This window comes from Mustela putorius, unplaced genomic scaffold (genome assembly GCF_011764305.1).
Source record: "Mustela putorius furo isolate JIRA1106 unplaced genomic scaffold, ASM1176430v1.1 tig00003850_pilon_pilon_pilon, whole genome shotgun sequence".
Taxonomy (NCBI): domain Eukaryota; kingdom Metazoa; phylum Chordata; class Mammalia; order Carnivora; family Mustelidae; genus Mustela; species Mustela putorius.
The window spans coordinates 13,332,398-13,346,527 of NW_025422002.1; the positions used below are offsets into that span (position 1 = coordinate 13,332,398).

At 37.4% G+C, this 14,130-nt stretch overlaps 1 protein-coding gene across 4 annotated transcripts in view; it reads right to left on the minus strand.

The window, feature by feature from the left end:
• The window catches only part of TMCC1 (transmembrane and coiled-coil domain family 1), a 253,470-nt gene that overhangs the window by 181,619 nt on the left and 57,721 nt on the right, over window positions 1-14,130 (minus strand). For 3 of the 4 annotated variants that reach the window (XM_045063342.1, XM_045063343.1, XM_045063344.1), the window contains 2 exons: window positions 7,803-7,858; window positions 2,347-2,612 (listed from right to left, as the gene is read on the minus strand). In XM_045063342.1, the coding sequence (XP_044919277.1) occupies window positions 2,347-2,571 (225 nt within the window). In that variant the 5' untranslated portion in view covers window positions 2,572-2,612; window positions 7,803-7,858. Of the gene's footprint in view, window positions 1-2,346; window positions 3,037-7,802; window positions 7,859-14,130 lie in introns of those variants that run through there. The other variant, XM_013054809.2, reaches the window with a different exon arrangement.

Consider the following 14,130-nt stretch of genomic DNA (forward strand, 5'->3'; position numbering starts at 1 on the left):
GTTCTCCCTTGACTCTCTATGAAGTTATTGTCGTTGTTGTTGTTTTAAGATTTTATTTGAGAGTGAAGAAAGAAATCATGGGGACGGGGGGACACAGGTACAGAGAGAGAGGGAGGGATAAGCAGACTCCCTACTAAGCAGTGACCCCAACTCAGGGTTCAATCCCAGGACCCAGGGATCATGACCTTAGCCGAAGGCAGATGCTTAACCCACTAAGCCACCCCTCTATGAAGTTTTTCAAAACAATATAAATGCATACAATATGCTTTACTTATAATTTTCTTTTTAACATAAAAGTCTATAATCCCAGAATCACTAGTAAAAAAAATTTCTTAAGGACGCCTGGGTGGTACAGTCAGTTAAGCATCCAACTCTTGGTTTCAGCTCAGGTCATGATCTCAAGGTTGTGAGATGGAACTCAGCATCAAGCTCCGTGCTCAGCATGGAGTCTACCTGAGACTCTCTCTCTCTCCCTCTGCACCTCACCCCCGCCCCATGCTTGAGCATGCATGAGCATGCTTGCTCATTCGCTCGCTCACTCTCTCTCTCTAAAATAAATAAATCTTGGGAAAAAAAATGTCTTCATGTTCCCTGGTACAGATTAATCTGAATTATATAGCTGCACTGTTTTTACTGTCAACATTTTTGTCCTTTGTCAAAGACCAAATATCTTTTTTATTTCGAAGATAACTATGATGCACATAAATTATGTATTACTTTTCTGCATTTATACCTTTAATTTTAATGATCTAATTTCTTTATTCTCCTGATTCTGTTATTCTGGTAGATATGTTATCTGAATAGGCTTAACTTCTTGAAGTGATTTACTGTCCATTACTTTGCTTGTTTTTAGTGTCACATTTAAATAGGAGACGTTTAAAGGTACGTGATTCAATATTTGGATTTCCAGGCAAAATGTCCAGTAAAATAAATTTACCTGTGCCAGAAACAAACACAGAATGAAAGCAACTGACCAATCAAAACCTGAAGAAATACATAAAAGTAAAGCCAAAAGATAGCAAGATGGCAACTTATAGGGCAGACCTGGGCCATAAATGTGTTTGACTTCCATAATATGTCAAAAATCAAGAGAGTACTAAGCTTTCAAGTTTCTCTTGAAAAATAAGAAGGCCTGACAAGACTGGGCTCATAGTCCTGAATCACAACAATCAGGTAAAGCTAAGAAGATGCTGCCCCTTTAGACAGCACTTAAACTCTTCAGTTTGTCCAAGTCACATGACATGAGTTCACTCATTGTCATTACCTGCCCCACTACATGTACGTGTTTTCAAACCCTAGAGCTATTTGCCTCAGCTAACCATAACTAAGACATGAAGTGAAAGTTATATGAAAAGAGTTTCCCCTAAATTTGTTAAGCCTAGTTGTCCCACCCAGGCAAACCTAAAAAACCTGTTTATGAAGAGTAAATTATAGGGGCACCTGGATGGCTTGGTCGGTTGAACGTCACTCTTAGTCTCAGCTCAGGTACTGATCTCAAGATGAGATAAAGCCCCACGTCAGGTTCCATGCTCAGTACAGAGTCTGCTTGACTCTCGCCCACCCCCTCTACCCCTCCCCCCATTCATGCACTCATGGTCTCTCAAAAAATTTTAAAAATCTTTTAAAAAGTATAAGAATGCATATGCTCTGCTACAGAATGTAAATATATATTGAATGCTGATGACGTGGTACAGTGAAAATTACAAGCAATTTAGTATCTATCTGTGCTTTGCACAGAAAAACCCAGATTCTAGAACTTTTTTTGCCTTCATTAATGTTAGAAAGTCAAATCATGTGTAAAACCAAAACAAGAACAAAGCAACTTTGCTCCTCTACCATAAAACTAAGCCTTTTAACATAAAAAACTGAAGCAAAAATTTTAGCAAAACAGTAAAATAAGATATACCAATATGTTAGGAAGCAAACAGGAATATAATTGTAAGCATCCAGTCATTAGTCAGAATAAATATTTTTTTAAAGATTTTATTTATTTATTTTACAGAGACAGAGAGATCACAAGCAGGCAGAGCAGCAAGCAGAGAGAAAGGGGGAAACAGGCTCCCTGCTGATCAGAGAGCCCAATATGAGGACCTTGAGATCCCAGGACCTTGAGATCATGACCTGAGCTGAAAAAGTAAAGGCTTAACCCACTGAGCTACCCAGGCGCCCCAGCCAGAATAAATATTATCACCTCATTTATTTAATGAAAAGAATAAATAAAACTATTTTTTACCACAACTTTGAGGTACTTGCTGAGATATCTCTTTTTAGTTACCGAAGATAAGTGCGGAGAATCCTAGCTCGAAGAACTGTAGTTTGGAGAAAAAGGAAATCTAGCAGACTTACCCGCTCTGCAGTTGCCTCATCCCCTGGCAGACATGCAGCAGCAGCAGCACAAGCTATTTCCATCATAGCAGAACTGGTTGGAGCATCAGTTGTGGATGAAGACCTGGGTCGGCCTGACTGCATAACAGTTGCCATCTCCTGGCCAGATTTCCTGTTGATTTGGGGACTTCCCTTTGGGGCCTCTGGTTTGCCCCGCCTACTATGTAAGCTCGTCCCCCTCTTCATCTTGGGTGGCACTCGGATCTGCTGCAGGACACGATTCAGAGCTGTGGGGTGGGTGGGGACACCATCAATCTCAGCACATGCGTTCTGGCTTTCCAGATCCATTTCAGGTTCTGGATCTGCCTGAATTTGTTGCACATCGTGTGGAGACACTGATGACCTCCTGCGCTGGTGCTGGAAGAGATGCTTCAAGCCTTGGCCAATCACATTAATGTTCTCCAAAGCATTGTGGGTCATTTTAGACAACTTTTGTTCTGATTCTGTCTGCTTTCTGGCCTCTGCATCTTGGGATTTGCCTCCAGGATCAGGGTCCTCATATAACTGTTCACTGCCTGAAGGCTCCATCAGTAGATTTAATACGCTTATTTGCAAACTCAAAAACTTTATAATACACCAAGACTGTCAAATTAGGTAGGCATTTGCTTCAACAGTAACTACACATGCAGCTGTGAGACGGAGGCTTCATGCCTATCTAATGTTAAAAAAAAAAAAAAAAAAAAAGAAAGAAAGAAAAGAAAAGAGCCTCTTATTATAAATCCATGCAAAATCTCCAGTGTTAAAGAAAAACATGCCATTAGCCAAACATATAGGCACTATCATTAAGCAATCTTTAACCAGAAGATTAAAAGACAGTGTTCTAGATGGTGGGTAATGATTATTTTCCAGAATAGGAGAAAAATCTCAGAAACAAGTACACAGCATATGAAAACAGCAATGTTTAAAAAAAAAAATCCCTACAAGTTTCAATATATGAAGAATCGGATACTAGAGGAGTCATCCTGGAATGGAAACCATAATAACAGTTGAGAGAACAGCCATTACTTGGGAAATCAAGAGGGAACAGACCATTCAATAGGTACAGTATAGCTGAGACAATTTAATTCCTCTCACTCATAACCACAGTTAATTATCCATATGTTGAAACTCAGCAAAGTAAATTCAAAGAATAATAGGGAGAAGCGGATATCCTATCCAACTGTATATGGATTTTACTGGAAAAGAGGAATTTCTTGGTATCATTCATATTTATCAAGTTCACTGGTAAATAGGTATGACACATTAGCTCTTTGCAGAAGAAAATGGAAATAAAAATCTTGTAAGCTGAATTCTCTGCTGAAGCACAAACGATAGTCTGGCACCATCTGAGCAAATGATCCAGACAGAATCTGTCTTCAGAGAGACTAGAGTTTTTGCTCAGTACCAGCTATCAGAAAAGAGATTTCAGACTCACTCCAGAGATGCGGAACAAGAGGCAAGATAGTTTACATCTCAAACAGACAAGTGTTGGACAGTTGGGAGTTGGTCCCCGCCCCACCCTACCCTACAAAAAAAGAAGAGATTCAAAGATATCCCTTTCTCTGAATAGTATCATCTCTGACAGAGTTTATCACATATCCACACAAATTCAAAAGCAAAGAAATAACACAGTAACTGGGTGTGATGGAAGAGCAGAGAAAAAGAAAGGTTAAAATGCAACCACACACCAATATTAAATGCAGGAAATTAAAAGGAAGCTAAAACTAAGAGATATAAAGTCGACGTAACTGCCACGGTTATGGAAATCACATGCAAAAAAAAAAAAAAAAGAGGAGGGGAATATAGTAGGGATGAGGTTTTTCTTAATGGAAAGAAATAAGTAATATTTTTGTATTGAGTTTTTGCAAATATATAAATTTGTATTAATGCACAGAACCTGCTAGAGAGGACAAATTATGGTGTAGGAAGTTATTTCCCTATTTTCCCTCAACCTTTTGTTCAACAAGCTTTAAAACTCCCTTCACTACCAAGTACTTCGAACAGCCTAAGTCACTACAAATGAGGCCCTCTGGTGGTCATGTTCTCGGGATATGGTGACTCCCTGCCACCAAGTAGCCATCTAAAAGGCATAAATTAGCTAGATTTAAGAGTTCACTGTGAGGGGCTCTGGGTGGCTCAGTTGGCTTAGCGGCTGCCTTCAGCTCAGGTCATGATCCGAGAGTCCTGAAATGGAGCCCTATATGGGGCTCCCTGCTCAACGGAGAGCCTGCTTCTCCCTCTCCCTGCTGCTCTGCCTACTTGTGCTTTCTCTCTGTCAAATAAATAAATAAAACCTTTAAAAAAAAAGAGAGAGAGAGAGCGAGAGTTCACTATAAACACAAAGCTGCTGAAGTTGAGAGGGATAGGCACGCAAACCTGCTAGAATCTTCCTCATGGTAACTACTCTAAGAGGACCCTCTTAACCATGTATATGGTACTGTCACTGTGGCTCGGCTGTCTGTATTTTTTCTGGCTCGGCTGTCTTTATTTTTTCAACTACTTCCCCACCTCCTTACTTCTTCATGATTCTGGAACATTAAACATTGTGACAGACTTAAAGACATCTGTCACTCACCAGTACCTTCCTGCTTTTTAAATATCACAAAATTCTTTGCTCCCAAATATCACAAAATTCTTTGCTCCCAAATGAATAGCAGTTGAGAGAATGGGAAATTTCACTGCCTTTTGCTCAAATTATTTGTGGCCACGCTGAAATCCTGCCATACCACTGGGGCTTCTTACCCTTGTCCTGATTGCCTACTGCTTTTGTTTTTTTTCTCTTCCCTTTGGGGGAGCCAAGAAAGAATCCCTTAATCCTTATTAGGTTAATGGCTGTCTTGGTCTTTATTGGAATTTTCTGGGGCTCGTTGAGGGCAAAAATGTTACCAAAAGTACATGTATTTAATTATACTCACCTTCCCTCATGAGTTCATAGAGCAGACTAATATTTATTGAATTACTTCCATTCTGCAAAGCATCGAGCTCCTCAGAGAATAAGAGCTATGTAACCAAGATAATCCAGTAACTAATCTCTTGTGCTGGGCAATTTAGACCCTAAGAAGATGGGAGGATGTGAAAGCAGCAGACTGATAATAAGGAAGTAATTTAGTATTTTCCTTATTTGTATTGTATTAGCTAAACAATAAAACTGACTTTGTTGTTTTGGAAACAAAAAGTATAAAATCAATTCCTCCATGAGATTAAAAGATACCACGATTAAAGGAATGGTATCAAGGTTACTATTTGGAAAACCAAAAGACCTACTTGTCTTGTATATAAAGTTTTTACCAGTAAACTTGTTTCTTTAGGCAATGTTATAAACAAATCAAGCAGGCATCTGCTTCTTATTTTAAAAAAGGAAAACATAGTATATTTTAATTATCAATAACTTCATTTGAGATTTCACTAGCAGTTGTACATTATTTTTATTTTCAAGTAACTGAAAGTGATGATTAATTACAAATGAAAAATGCCAGCATTCCTAGGAAAACCTAGAAATAGTTGTCAAGTCAAAGCTTACACAGGCCATCTATAGAGCTGCAAAGGTTATATATTAGAAAAGTAATGAATTCTGGGATTTGTAAAGCCAAGATATTCCTTAATTATACTAACCAGCAGAGGCTTACTTAGCATGGAACCCTAAAGAAACCTAAATTGAGCTTTAAATATCAAGTTGTAAGATAAGAATTTTGAGAAACAAACAACCTGTTGCATTGCCTCTACAATGTACTAGTACTTAAACTTGTAGCTATCATCTGCATTATTGCTATGATATCAATACAAACAAGTAATACGGTCAAAATTTTGAAGCTTGCTAAAATTGTCTGTAGGCCAACAGGAAAGCTTTAAAGTTACCTTTCAACAATACACCAAATATTAAGGAACATGAAATACTGTGCTCAAAATACCAGTGATGATGTAATAATTAACTAAAAACTGCTGACAATAAGAATGCAAGCACTGAATGAATTCAGTAATGCCAAAATTTTTTAGGTCTCCTAAGGAAAGCCCTTTTAATTTTGACCCTTTTCCTCCACAAGCAAGCACATGGGATGCCCTACACTGCATACCCACTTCTCATGACCTTTTGTCTTAACTATCAGAGAGGCTGCCCTTGGTTCTGCTATGGATCGTAAGCTGGGGGCTCTGACCTGCCTGAGTCACAGTGAAAGTGCTTGTTGTCAGTTGCATATACATCTGTGAGTTAACCACTATTTAAATGATGCTGCTTTTCCCACTTTTTTCAAAGTACAATAGATTTTTGAAGTTTCAGGTAACTGGAAAATTTTCAATTTTTGCATTTAAAAGTGTTTTGGAAAGGCTGAAACAAAGTGCAGACATACAAAACTAATCATTTTTGCTTTGCAAAATTACACATGGATGTTAACTATTCTGTAACCCATTTATATTAACTTCAGGAATACTTATTTGAAATATTTTTTTAATCCCTTTAGGGCTTCTGGCTTCTGTCCTATCTTTGTACATTCTAACAAAGTTCTGTGGAATGCTTGTGATGGTATTTTCTATACCATCAAAATGTACTGCCACTGAAGACTAAAGACAGAGCACACTTTTTTGGAGGCTTGAAACAAATTTTTTTTTTAACATTTTATTTATTTATCAGAGAGAGAGGGCGAGAGAGCAAGCACAGGCAGACAGAATGGCAGGCAGAGGGAGAAGCAGGCTCCTTGCGGAGCAAGCGGGACTTGATCCCAGGACGCTGGGATCATGACCTGAGCCGAAGGCAGCAATAAAAAGGCAATTTTTATAATTTTTTTAATAATAAATACCTATTTTGAAAAAAAGAGGACTCCTATTTTCTTCTTTAAGACAGGAAATTCAAATGAGTAACCAGTTGCTCAGTTTATACAACTTTCCAAATAATATATTGAGATACCTGGTTTAATACAAACAAATTCAACTGCGAAGTTAAGTGTACTTCCGTATGAAAGAAATGTTGGCTTGTCTTTTATTCATTCAGCTTCTCTGAAAAGGAAAGTTCTTAAAGTTCTTATAAGTAAACTAGAAAAAGTAGACAAAAAGAAAAGGGAGCAAAAGGGTATGGGGAAAAAAAGGGTATAAGGAGAAGGAATACAAAGTAGGAAAAAGACAAGGTAGCTAGCTACTTACAGAGCAGGCATTTCAGAGAACTTGTTAAATTCTCAGAATTTTTAATAATTTTTCTAGAACAGTTTCACCGAAGACATATTACACCACTACTTCATAGTCAAGAAACAAGCTACACTGAATGAATATCAGAGATAAGTTTAAAAATTGTTTTAAAAGTCTGGCAAATGTTTAGGAGGGTGCTTTGGAAAACCATTCAAATTATATATAAATTATCTTTTTTTCTTTTTCTTTTGATAAGGTGATCAAAGTTTTTGTTATGGCTATGAAACAAGTTATTTTACTAACCATTAAGAGTTTTATATACTTGCCTTTATCACTCTTCCTCAAGCACTTCTAAGGTGTACAGGAATCCTTTTAGGACAAGCTGAAAAGCAAACATTAAGAATTATAAATTGAAAAACTGAGTGGGGAGAAGCTATTATATTTACATAGAAAAAAATGAGTTTATGTATAACAAATGTTAACATTTATCTTTCACTGGTAGGTGTAGGGTAATTTTTTCTAGTATTTTTCAGTATCCTCTAATTTTTTTGAAAATATAATCAAGAAAAACTATAAACAACATAGAAGATACTTTAGAAAAAAGAGTGTTAACTTGTTAGTACTTAAGGAAGTACACATGTCATTAAGTAGCAATGAATAGATTTACACTATGATACTGAATTAGGAATGGCGATTAATTCTAATCTCAAGTAACATGAAATGCAAAACAAGTACATAAGCAAGACAATTTTATATGCAAATATTTTTTCAAGTACCTTGGAATTCTATATCTGCAATTTTGTATTCAAAACGAACTCTAAAAACTATAACTACCATGAACAACTGAGAATCAGGAGGCATGAGAATTCAAACTTTTGTGGAAAATGATCTGACACAGCCACTACCAGAGAGGCAATTTAATTAGACAAGTATTTGGGGGGCATTTGCTATGTTCTTAGCATTACACAAATGAAAGCATATCATCCTGCCCTCAAGGAACTCACAATCTGGGACATAAAGTAAGATTTACATACCTGAAACTTAAGGAAAATAGCACAAAAGAATATCATTAAAGCTAAAAGGTGTAAGAAAAACTGCAATTATCATTAGAAGATCAGTTAAGATTATATTTGTTTGGGAAAGCTTCATTATGAGAAAGAGGCTTAAACTGAGCTTTTAAGGTTGAGAAGATGAGTAAGCAGGAAAATTATGGACCAAGACTACCAGCTGGAAGACCAGTAAACACAGTATGTTTGGGAGCCAGTAAAGTGGTAGATGGGGGCACCTAGGTGGCTCAGTAAGTTGAGTGTCTGTCTGCCTTTGGCTCAAGTCATGATCCCAGGGTCCTGGGATCGAGCCCCTCATTGGGCTCCCTGCTTCTCAGGGAGCCTACTTCTTCTTCTCCCCCTGCTTGTGCGCACACATACATGAACTCTCTCTCTAAAATAAATAAATAAGTCTTTTAAAAAAAAAATGTGTACTGGTGGTTACACATTTCCTGAGGCAGCTGAAGAATGGGGTGGCTGGTGGGTAAACATGAGGCAAGACTTCCTATCATATAATCTTTTGTACCTTTTGAATTCTGTGTCTTATGACTATTATTATGTATTGAAATATAAACATTTTTTAAAAAAGAATAAAATACATATTTCAATCTCTAGGGTAAACATTTAAAAAACAGTAAAATAGTATTTAATTACTATGTTAAATAGAAAGAAAATACAGAATTAAAATGCCCAAATGAATGCAAAAAAAGCGCAAAAGAAAAATCACAGAACAAGTAGAACATATAAAAAGCAAAATGTAAGAGGTCAAATCTAAACCCAAATATTCCAGTAATTACACTAATGCAATCAGATCAAAAGATAAAAATAATTACACTAATAAAGAACAAAATTCAACTATTATGGTGTTCACAAGAATCACACCTAGGATACAAAGATAGAAACAGTTAAAAATGAAAAGTATGGATGGGGCGCCTGGGTGGCTCAGTGGGTTAAAGCCTCTGCCTTCAGCTCGGGTCATGATCTCACGGTCCTGGGATCGAGTCCCGCATCGGGCTCTCTACTCAGCAGGGAGCCTTCTTCCCTTTCTCTCCCTCTGCCTGTCTCTCTGCCTAATTGTGATCTCTGTCTTTCAAATAAATAAATAAAATCTTAAAAATAAAAAATGAAAAGTATGGAAAGGTCATACAAAAAAGAAAAGCCTCTCTAGTCATATTAATAGTACTCAAAGTAGACTTTAATACAAAAAGCATTTGTAGGATTCAATGTGTAACTTATCAGTAAGATATAACAAATTAAAATTTGTATGCATGTAGTAACATAGCCTTCAAATATATAAAGTGAAAGTTGGCAGAATTACAAGTAGTAAATATATCAATATAATTGTAATAAGGAAACTTTTAATACCAGTAGCTGACAGAACAAATGACCCAGAAAGAGGGAAGAAAAAGATAAAAAGAGATTTGAATAGCATGATTAACCAGACCTACACTACTAAGTAAATGCAGAATAAATATTGAGTACTGAGAGATCATTTATCAAAACTGATCATATACTGAGCCCTAAGGTAAGTCTCACAAGTTATTCTCTGACCACAATGTGGATTCCTAATGTTCAGCAAAAGGAAAGAGCCACACTCCCCCTTCCACCCTCCATTTTCTCCTGATCCAACCTTTAGGCAATACAGCAGGGATAGGAGGTTGGACAAAATGGGTGAGGGGGAAAGGGAAATACAGGCTTCCAGTTCGGGAATAAGGCATGGAAATAAAAGGCACAGTATAAGGATACAGTCAATGACACTGTAATAGCAATGTAATGGGACAGATCGTGGTTACACTTGTGGTCAATGTAGCATAATACATAAACTAGTCAAATCACTAAGCTGTACGCCTAAAAATAATGTAACACTGTACGTCAACTACACTCAAAAAAATATACATACTTACATACATACACTTTAAAAATACAACAGGGAGCAACATAGAAGCTGCACAAGCTAAAACCCTGGAGGGAAAGCTTTCTTTCTGACTAAAGGAAATACTGTGGAGTTAGGAGGACTTAAACCACAAATTTTGACAAACGGCTTAAGACTGAATGTGGGCTAACGGGAGAGCCTAAAGCCCCTGGTGACTACAATGGTAAGAGTGTTCCCACCTGAGGCTTTTTCTCCAAGAACCTGAAAAGAATCTGAGACCATGCAGAAAAAGCTCCTCAACTTGCCGTCACTCACCCCTATGGAGTTAGAAGAGTAGAATAGGCAATGCCCATCAGCCCAGACCTAGTTCCCCCAATCTCCCTCTGGAACAAAAGGGTTAATCTACAAAGAAAAAAATCATCAAGGCCTGTAACCCTGAGAACACTGGGTGAATTCCACTATAACTGGGGGGGAAACAAAGATGAAGAATACTGGCACTCAATCTTCACAATCTAAATTAACAATGACCTTTATGCAGTCTTTAGTTGAGAGAGCTCTAAAAACCTTAGCTAGGGGAATCTGGGTGGCTATGACTCTTTGTTTCAGCTCAGGACATGATCTTGCCAGTCGTGAGATCTAGGCCCGAGCTGGGCTCCATGCCCAGTGTAGAGTCTGCCTCAGAGTCTCTCTCTTTCCCTACCTCATCTCCTCCCACCCCTGCCCTTCTCTCTCTTGATAAACTAATGAGGTTTTTTTTTTTTTCAAATCTTTAAAAAAACAAAAAAACAAAAAACACCTTAGGGGCACCTGGGCGGCTCAAGTCATGAGCTTAGGGTCCTGGGATCAAGTCCCGTATTGGGCTTCCTGCTCAGCAGGAGTCTGCTCCTCAATCAGAGAAAGACAATTATCATATGATCTCACTGACAGGTGGAATTTGAGAAACCAGGCAGAGGATCATAGGGGAAGAGAGGGGAAAAAAACGAAACAGAACAAAACCAGAGAGGGAGACAAACCATAAGAGACTCTTAATCTCAGGAAACAAACTGAGGGTTGCTGGAGTGGAGGGGGATGGGAGGGATGGGGTGGCTGGGTGATAGACAATGGGAAGGGTATGTGCTATGGTGAGCACTATGTATTGTGTAAAACTGATGAATCACCTTCCTGTACCCTTGGAACAAACAATACATTATATGTTAATTATTTTTAAAAATTTTAAAAATAAAAACAAATTTTAAAAAATCTTTAAAAATTAAAAAAAAAAAAAAACCTTGAGGGAAACTGGGTGGCTCAGGTCATGATCTCAGGGTCCTGGAATCAAACCGTGCATCAGGCTTCCTGCTCAGCAGGAGTCTGCTTCTTTATCTCCCTCTGCTCCTCCCCCTTGCTCATGCTGCTTCTCTCAAATAAATTAAAAAAAAAAAAAAAATCTTGAAAAATTAAAAAAAAAAAAAAAAAAACTTGGCCAAAATAAGAGCTAACAAAATTAACCTAGGTATTGCAGTTGGGTAAAAAGAACAAGGGGAAGCTCTACCCAAGGAAGTGGCATGTAAAGTTTTATGAAGGCCAAACTTCTGAGACCCAGGTTCTAGTACCTGGCTAATCTGAAGCTTAACAGACCATCACAGAACTCCTCTTACCCTTCATCACCATGCTAACAAGCTCTAACAATAACAGTGAAAAATAGCTGCAAGAGACAGACTCTGAGAAACAGCACCAAAGTAAAATCCAAAGCCAAGCAAGGAGATAAAAGACACTTGGGAGACAAGGGACAGTAGGAAAATACGAAGTCTCTGGGCTCCCATGGCGAAATAAGTATCAACTCTGGTAACCACAGCAATAATAAATTTCAAACACAGCCCAAACCCCAACAAGTTAACACAAATTCCACCTTAAAGGACTAGCAGAAGGAAATCTGCAGTCTTCTCTAAGCATATAAAATATTACTTCAGGATTTCCTGTCCTATACATGGTCCAGCATTCAAAAAAGAATTATAAAGTATGCCAAAAACACAGCTTGAAGAAACAAAGCAATCATCACAACTAGACTCAGATATGACACAGATTTTGGAACTATCAGGTAGTTTAAAACATGCTTAATATGTTTAAAACTGTAATGGAAAAGGTAGTCAACATGCAAGATCAGATAGGTAAATTCGCAGGGACATGGAAATCATAAGAATCAAACAGAAATTTAGAAATAAAAACACACAAATAAAAGATTATTGCTAGACTTCAAACAGCTGAAAAAAGAACCAATGAACTTGAAAAGACGCTAAGAGAAACACCCAAACTGAAATGTAAAGAAGAAAATATAGTAGGAAAATAAAATAGGAGAGAATATATAAGAAATGTGGGAAATTATCAAACAGTGTAACATACAGATACTTACTTAGAATGTCAGGAGAAAGAGAGAATGGAGAAAAAATATTAGAATGCCCAAGAACTTACCAAAATTAGTGATAAGATACCTAATTACAGACTTAAGAAACTCTAAAAACAAAGAAGATAAATATGTCTTCCCCCAAAAATACTTGCACCAGGGCATATCACATTTAAATTGCTAGAAGGCATTAAACTGCTGAAAGGTAGCCAGGGAAAACATATTACACACAAAGGAAAAAAATAAGATTACAATAAACTTTCAGTCAGAAGTTTTTCAAGTTCAGAAGACAGTTAAGTGACAACTTGAAATGCTGAAAGAAAAAACTGCCCAAACAGCACTCTACATCAAGTGAAAACATCCTTCATAAATGAAGAAGAAATACTCTCCCAGACAAACAAAAACAGAATTCATTGCCAGCAGATTCACCCTGTAAGAAATATTAAAGGTAGTTCTTTGGGCAGAAGGAATATGATAAAGGTGAGAAGCTTGGATTAATACCAAAAAAATGAATAAAAAGGTAAAATAAATGATCTTCTTTTTCATATTTTTAATTGCTCCCAAATACAATTGTTTAAAGTAATGAACAATGTACTGAGTATTTATAGCATACACAGCAAAATATGTAACGACAGTGAAAGGAAAATTTAGGAACATACACTATTGAGATATATTCACTACATGTGAAGTGGTATCATTTGAAAGTTACTCAGGTTATTTTTTTAATTAATTTAGTTTTAATTTTATTTTTTCACTGTTCCAAGATTCATTGTTTATGCACCACACCCAGTGCTCCATGCAATACGTGCTCTCCTTAATACCCACCACCAGGATCACCTAATTCCACTACTGGGTATTTATCCCAAAGACAGAAATGTAGTGAAAAGAAGGGCCATATAATGTATTAGTAGTTTCAGAGGTAGAGTTCAGTGATTTATCAGTTGCATAAAACATCTCATGCTTATTATGTCAAGTGCCCTCCTTAATACCCATCACCCAGGGGCGCCTGGGTGGCTCAGTGGGTTAAAGCCTCTGCCTTCGGCTCAGGTCATGATCCCAGGGTCCTGGGATCGAGCCCTGCATTGGCCTCTCTGCTCAGCAGGGAGCCTTCTTCCTCCTCTCTCTCTCTCTCTCTCTCTCTGCCTGCCTCTGCCTACTTGTGATCTCTGTCAAATAAATAAATAAAATCTTTAAAAAAAAAATACCCATCACCCAGTTACCCCATCCCCCCCACTTCCCTCCAGTAACCCGCAGTTTGTTTCCTATAGTTAAAAGTCTCTTATGGTTTGCCTCTTTCTCAGTTTACATCTTATTTTATTTTCCCTCCCCTCTCCTATGATCCTGTTTTGTTTCTT